At 35.4% G+C, this 7,381-nt stretch overlaps 2 protein-coding genes across 2 annotated transcripts in view; one reads left to right on the top strand and one right to left on the bottom strand.

Moving 5' to 3' along the window:
* LOC148939627 (uncharacterized) overlaps nt 1-6,298 on the top strand; it is a 14,945-nt gene extending 8,647 nt beyond the window's left edge. The window contains exon 3 of the mRNA XM_089107232.1: nt 5,662-6,298. Coding sequence (XP_088963358.1) covers nt 5,662-6,287 — 626 coding nt within the window. The 3' untranslated portion in view covers nt 6,288-6,298. The remainder of the gene's footprint in view (nt 1-5,661) is intronic.
* The window catches only part of Tim23 (translocase of inner mitochondrial membrane 23), a 294,534-nt gene that overhangs the window by 160,789 nt on the left and 126,364 nt on the right, over nt 1-7,381 (bottom strand). The gene's annotated exons all lie outside the window — the stretch shown is intronic.

The raw sequence follows: 7,381 nt of genomic DNA, 5'->3' as shown, positions 1-7,381 counted from the left end.
CGCTGAGGGCGTGCCAAAAACACACCTGGAGAAAGAGGTCATTGACCGATTACGCAATCATTCTCACTAATGACTCTATGCCCATATATGGACTCCCCGTCCGCGCTGGTACCCCCATCTCTACTTAGGATTTCTTTTTGTTTCAAGTTTCAATATGTCTCCCTAGTTTCCGTTGAAATTTTTTTTTTTTATTTAATTTTTGGTTGTTTTCATTTAATACCAGGAAATCATCACTACAAATCCGTCCCTGCTGAAAATTCCACCCAGATATTTTCTTGTGGACAATTTTGCCTAGAAATTTCTCTTAAGCCTATTTTCATTTGAAAAAAAAGACTTGTCTTTCATTTAATTTTTGATCTTTTTCAAATCATGCCGGAAAACTCCTTCAACACGAAATTTTTCATTGAAATCTCATCCTCCGAATGGAAAGTTTCTTCCACGGAAAATCCTCTGATGAAGAATTTCTCCCGCAAAAAATTCCCACATGGAGAATATCTTCTGCGGAAAATTCCGCCACGAAGAATTACTCCCACTGAAAACTTTCCCATGGAAAATTTCCCCGTGGGAACTCCCTCCTCCCACAAAAAAATCTCCCAGGCAATTTTAACCTCTCTGAAAATTTACCGCGGATAATATCCCCGGAACATCTCTAGATGTTAAATTGAATCGGCAAAGAGAAAGTAAAATAAATTTGATATGAGTTCTGGCAAATTCTCCCTTATAATATTTCTCCTTATAAATTCATCTTCGGAAACTTCCCTGCCCATGGAAAATTCTCCCCGTGGAAAATCCCCTTGCGAAAAATTTCCCTCCTTAAAAACGTCTATTTACTTCCAAATAACAGAAACTATATGTAAACAACAGACAAAATTCATAACTCATAGCCCTTCCCCCGGGCACCATGGGGGGATCATGACAATTTCCTCGGAACATCTCTACATCAAAAATTGAATCGGCAGAGAAACATTATGACGAATTTCGTATAGGAGTTATGACAGATTCTCCGGTGTAAAATTCCCCCTTGTTAGTTCAGCCCCGGAAACTTCCCTGCCCATGGGAAATTCTACCTGTGGAAAATCCCCCCACAGAAAATTCGCCCTCCCCTAAAAAGGCCTGTTTACTTACAAATAAAAAAATACTATACGTAAACAATAGGCAAATTCATAACTTAAAGCCCTTTCCTCAGGTTGCGGGGAGTCAGGTTATCTCCGGAGGAACATTTTTTCGATCTTTCAACTATGGTGAACAAAATGAATATCTCAAAATTGGGATCGGGTGTTTTCAGGGAAAATGGGCGTGGGAGGGGGCTATTGGCTCTCCAATATCTCGGGTCACTTTAAAAGGGAACTAGAACTGTTATTTTCTTTCGAACTAGCACTTTCCCAACATTCTTGGGCCTTTGAATTGATGCGATCACGCTGGCGAAAGAAAGAGGAATAAATAAACATGCATCCGTGATTTTTATTCTGACAAAAAATATAAAGTTCTACATTTATGCTGACGGGAGGTTAAAATCTTTACTGTAGGGTTCCAAGATATGCTGAATCTGATGGCACGCTTTTCTTTAAGATTCTTTGCCTTTTTTGGGGGTTTCTCCCTTTCCCAAAAATCACACAAATTTTCTCAGGCTCGTATATTTTGATGGGAACATTAAACTGAATGAATCCTATATAATTGGAATCAGCATAAAAAGCCAATCCTCTGTTATATGAGCAAGGCCTATAAGCTTAGAAGGCAATTATACAGCCAAGGCCTTTTGGAGGTTCTCAGCAACATTTGGAAGTCCTCCTGACTAAACGTATTTTTAGTTTGAGAACAGGCTATACCAACTTATGGATACAGGTAAGTATGCTGTGTATCAGCATGTATGAGTCAATGGATTAAATACATCATTGTTCTTCTTCTCACCCATTTCCCAAAAAATTTTCTATGTTGAACTTTTCTGCAAGACGTTTACCAGTAGCAGAAAAGGCCGAAAATAGTCAAATATAATCAAATATCGTTTTCGAAATTGATAATTTCGTTTCGATATTCGATATCGATATTTGCTCTGATATATCGATATATCAATATCGATATTGAATATCGCCCAACACTAGTTTTAAGAGTTCACTGTGTGAGTATTGGAACAATGTATTCAAATAGGCAATGGGCAATGGTTTGATTTTTTATACTGTGATTTATAATTGATTTTAGTTGATTTTTTATACTAAACATCCAGATTTTTTTTTGACAAACCACAAAAACAAGCAATAAAATATAAGAGGCCCTTTCCAAGTAACGGTGAAAAGGCAACTGAGAAGAAAAAAAAATATCAGACATTGAACGACTATACAAATAATAATGTCAATAATAATAATAATAATAATAATGTCAAAAAAGACATTAAACATGACAAATAATTTTGTGTTAAGGTCTTTTGAACGCTTATCCCTTACTAGGTAGGTTATTATCTGATATCTTACTAGGCTGTGAAATACGATTTTAATAAAAGATTTTAATATGAAGGATCGGAATTAATGAGTTCATTTAAATGGGGGTGAAAAAAATTATCCAGTGTCTCTATTAAGCGTGATTTTTCTGTATTTGCTTCTTGATTTCAACAGCCTCCCTAAAAGCTTGCATGAGACATTTAACGGGACGAAGATGAGGGTGTTATCAAAGAAACTAAAACGGCATGGTTTATCCTAAAGTGCTGAGCTAAGGTGGAATCGAAACTCTTGAGCCTTTGGCGTAGCTTCATGGCTTTGTCGATTGAAGATTTGTGTTCTGATAACCTCTCTCCTAATTGTTGATAGGTCCTCCCAATGTAGAAACAACCACGAGAACGAGAGATTTTTTGAACACCAATGGCTAAAATGGTGCGAGTTTTATCCTTGTTGCAGTTTGATAAAAGAGAGTTAAAAATGATTGAAAGGCAACCGGCATCTTCTACAACCCTTTTGGCTGCCCTCGCCCCAAAGACATCTGATCAAAATATTGAAGATAGGCACACAGTTCAAAAATTGGTGAAAAGGTCTAGTAACAAGGCTTCCAGGGATAACTTGACCCCTACAGCCAGTGAGGCAAGAGTTAGTTACGGAAGTTGCCCATTTTTTACATATTTGTTTTGTTATTGGGAAAGGGGGACATGTTTTACCCTGTATCTCTAAAACGGCTAAGGGTACTAAGGTGAAAATTTCAGGGAATGTTTAAGTATTTTGTTTTACCTAAATCAAAACCCACTGTGCATGTAAGTTGTCAAAAGGACTTATCAACAATACCTCAGGAACGGCTTAGGTTATTCAATTGAAACTTTCAGGGCATGTTGAGGGGGATGATGAAATAACCAAAAGACACTGTGTGCATACTACTAATACGACTACTTCTACTATGACTACTACTACTGCTATTACTATGACTACTGCTACTGTGACTACTACGACTACTATTACAACTAGGACTACAACTACTGCCATAATTATGGCTAATACTTACTATAACTATTACTGCTACGATTAATACTGCTGTGATAGCTAGTGCTGCGACTACAACTACTACGATCACTATTGCTGTCACTGCTACTACTACTAAAACTACGACTAAGAGTACTACTATAACTACTGCTACTACGAGTACTAAAACTACTACTACTACAGCTGCTACTAATACTACGACTAGTACTATTGCTATGAACAAGATTGCTACTACTAAAACTACTACTGCAACTGTTCCGACTACTACAAATACTTCTACTACGACTTGTACTACTGCTACGAATACGACTACTACTACTACGATTACTGTCGCTACGACTGTTGCTACTATGACTACTGCTGCTGTAGCTATTTTGATTACTACTATTATGACTACTGCTAAAACGGCTACGACGACTTTTGATACTACGACTGCTACTACAGATGAAAAAAATCCTGCAAAATAAGTTTTTCGAAGAAAAGCAAAAGGTACTAAGGCGAGGGGTAAGGGCACTAAAGTGAAATTTTCAGGAAATGTTGAGGGGTTTTACCCTAATTAAAAACATACTATGTACATGCAGGTTGTCAAAAAAGTGCGTCAAGCAATACCTTTGACGCAAGAGCAGCTTTTCAAAGAAAAGTAAAGGGTACTAATGTGTAGGTAAGGATACTAAGGTGAAAACTTCAGAGATTATTGGGGGGCTAAAGTAAAAAAAAGATTAATTAAGCTTTAGACAGGGAGAAATAAAGTCAAATAGTAATTCAAGCGGAAAACGAACATAAATCACTGTCATTAAATAAACGAACCACAAAACGAACAGAAATTACAAAAAAATGATCAGTTTAACACAAAACTAACGCAAAAAGGAGTAGAGCCTATTCTTTCTAAAGACCAGAGAATCATTTTCATTTTACTGAAAACAAAATGCATTTTAAACGGCTTCACCTTTTTAACGCTAATAAATACAAAATTTCCCAGTATATAATCAATGATATACTGATAAGTGTTAATAAATCAATGTATTTTAAACTGTTAGTCTTAGATTAATTTGAACTTTTCATTAATCTTTGTTATTATTTTGACTTTCTTGTTTTTGATGATGTTATGAAAAACAAAAACACAGCTCGAAATCAAAATTGTTTTTAGTAAAATGCAATGACGTTTTGGTCATAAATCTTAGAGGGCGTTAGCCCCTCTTTTTTGTGATAATTTCTGTTCGTTTCAAGTTTGATTTGAATATTTCTTGTAATACTATTTTTTATTTCATTTATTTACTGATAATGATTTATGCTCGTTTGACTCTAGAGTTATTATTTGAATTTATTTCTGCTCACCTTTTGTTTAATATAGCCCTTTACTTTTTTTTGAAAAATTCCTTTATGGAATGTTTTTTTTTTAATTAGTTTTATTTGGAGAGCGAATATGCATTTCGCAATATCACGAGCGGTATAGAAATCCCACCGAAACTAGCCTAAATTATGTCTTGTTTTACATAAAAGTTTTTTAACTTTTCAACCAGGTGAACTGAATTTTCAATGTGCTAAATAGTAAATAAGTTATACATTAAAATGGTCAAAAGTAAAATTTCCGCTGTAAAATGGTGTATTTCAGTGTCTGAGAAATCAAGCATTTGACAGACAAAATTAGTTTTGTTATGTTGGCTCCACGGAATAAAAATAGTTACGGAACGCATAGGCACCCCTTCCAGGGGGTCATTTTATATGACGAGCCCTCGTGAAAAATTACGTATTTGGGATCTATATAAATAAATTGTTTTCTATTCAAGTCGGAAAGTTGGACTTAGTCCGTGTATCGTAAATTTATCTAATTTTTCAACCTTCAAGGGTACACGTCTCTCCTGAACGAAAGACAAGGTTCATATCAAAAAGCCTAAACGATGCATCCAACAAAATATTGAGTATTTGGAATTCAAAAATTATTCGTTTAATTTTAAGTTTTTTTTTATTAAAGGTTCTTGGTTGAAACCTGCCGCTCGCAAGTCCTTTTCCCGTGAAGACTGGGGACTTTTTAGATGAAAATTCGCTGTGTTGCGATTGGACAACTGAAACAAAAAGATGTTTTTTTATACCCTAAAAATCCAAATGACCTTTCGTTTCTGAATTGCCCACAAATGAATGTTTCCTGATTTTGAATTCTGATTCAGATTTTGTTTTCATTTTTTATCTTTATATGATTTTCTTTAAGGTTCTTACGAAGCCGGTGTTGCTAGTTACAAACATGTCTACTTCAATGCCACTTCGAATACCCTGAAAATTTGGACAACAACTGCTATCTTCATGATATCGTCATATGAATCTGTGAAATACCTCTTACATTTATTGTTACGTGGAAAACTTCGCTGTTCAATGTTTATTCTGTTTGTTTCAGTTTACTATTCTCATTACTATGCATGGTGGGGATATTTTAACTATTGGAATGACGATTTCTATTCTCAGTGGAACCATCAACTATTTTTTACTATAACTGAATTGGTCTCCACAATTTGTGTCCTGACTATGTGTGATAAAACAGTAGATATATCTGTAAAAAAATGTTATGTCATATTAAGTATAGCTATAGCACATATTCTTATTAGTTGTGTTGATCAGTTTATATTAAATATTGTATTAGGGGAAGGTAAGTTGCACCAGGTTTTAAGGGACTTATTTTTAATGCTGCCAGACTTGTTGCATATTATAATGCCGCTATATGAAATGAAAAAAGTTGCATCCCGAAATTGTAAAAAACTAAATAATTTTATGTCTGCCAGATATGCTTTGTTTTCTGTATCTGGAATTTTTGTTTTGTTTACTTTATCTCGCTATTTGTAACTATAAGTCACAGTTTATGTAATTATCCAATATGATCAGCCCCTATCTCTCCCATTATAAAAACCCGGACCGGGGTTCGAGTGCTCCAAAGAACGTAGAAACATAAGTGGCATCTTATCTTTTCACGGGTAGACAAGTCAGACGCGAAACAATCGGAAACAAGTAGAAACCTCCTGTTAGGAATAATACACTCAGACGCGAAACAATCGGAAACAAGTGGAAACCTGCTATCCATAACTGCAGGAAGAAGTGGGAGGAGCTTTTTGTTCGCACCGAGAACGAAGACCAGAAATGATCTGCGATAAGCTTACTGGATAATTATATAAACTGTGCTATAAGTGCTTGATATTTTAATCTCAGGAAATACTAATACTGTTTTTGCGTGTTAATTTACGTTGCTTTGACATTAACCGATCCCCGCTACAGCAAGGTTTGGCGGCAAGCTTGCTACTTGTCCCTGTAAAAATACGCAGCAACTGAAACGTTTACTCGACGTCCTATACGCCAGCAATGGCTCAGGAGGATCTTTATCCTCTTTTTATGACATTAACAACGCACTCTTTGATTAGAACTAACTGTCCTAGATTTAATTATTTTAAGTCTTTGAAAACGTCAGGTGCACGCAAACGTTCTCAACAGCTAAAAAACGTGGTTTATTGAGTAAAACAAAAATGACTAAGCAAGAAATTAGCAAGAAACTACATCCCTCTGACGTTTTTCTATTAATGAAGAATAGAAAAATTAGATAAAAAATAGGTTAGTACCTGCCTTAACTGTAAAAAAAAATTCATCGCTTAATATTTATTCCCCCAAGGAATACAAATACTGTTTTTGCGCGGAAATGTACGTTCCTATGACATTAACAACGCACTCTTTGATTAGGATTAGCTGTCTTTGACAGCTTTGACGATGTCAGGTGCATGCAAACTGTGTCAGGTGCACGCCTTAACTGTGGAAAATGATGTACTTAAGGTGCACGCAAATATCGATAACAGCTAAAAAATCTAGTTTATTGAGTATAAAAATATGACTAAACAAGAAATTGGCAAGAAAAATAAGTTTCTCTATTCCTTTCCTATTTACTAGGCTTAGAA

Source organism: Artemia sp. Qi Xiang Cuo, chromosome 21, assembly GCF_049724085.1.
Source record: "Artemia sp. Qi Xiang Cuo chromosome 21, ASM4972408v1, whole genome shotgun sequence".
NCBI classification, from domain to species: domain Eukaryota; kingdom Metazoa; phylum Arthropoda; class Branchiopoda; order Anostraca; family Artemiidae; genus Artemia; species Artemia sp. Qi Xiang Cuo.
The sequence above is the reverse complement of the archived record's forward strand: the minus strand, read 5'-3'. Positions and strand labels throughout refer to the sequence as shown.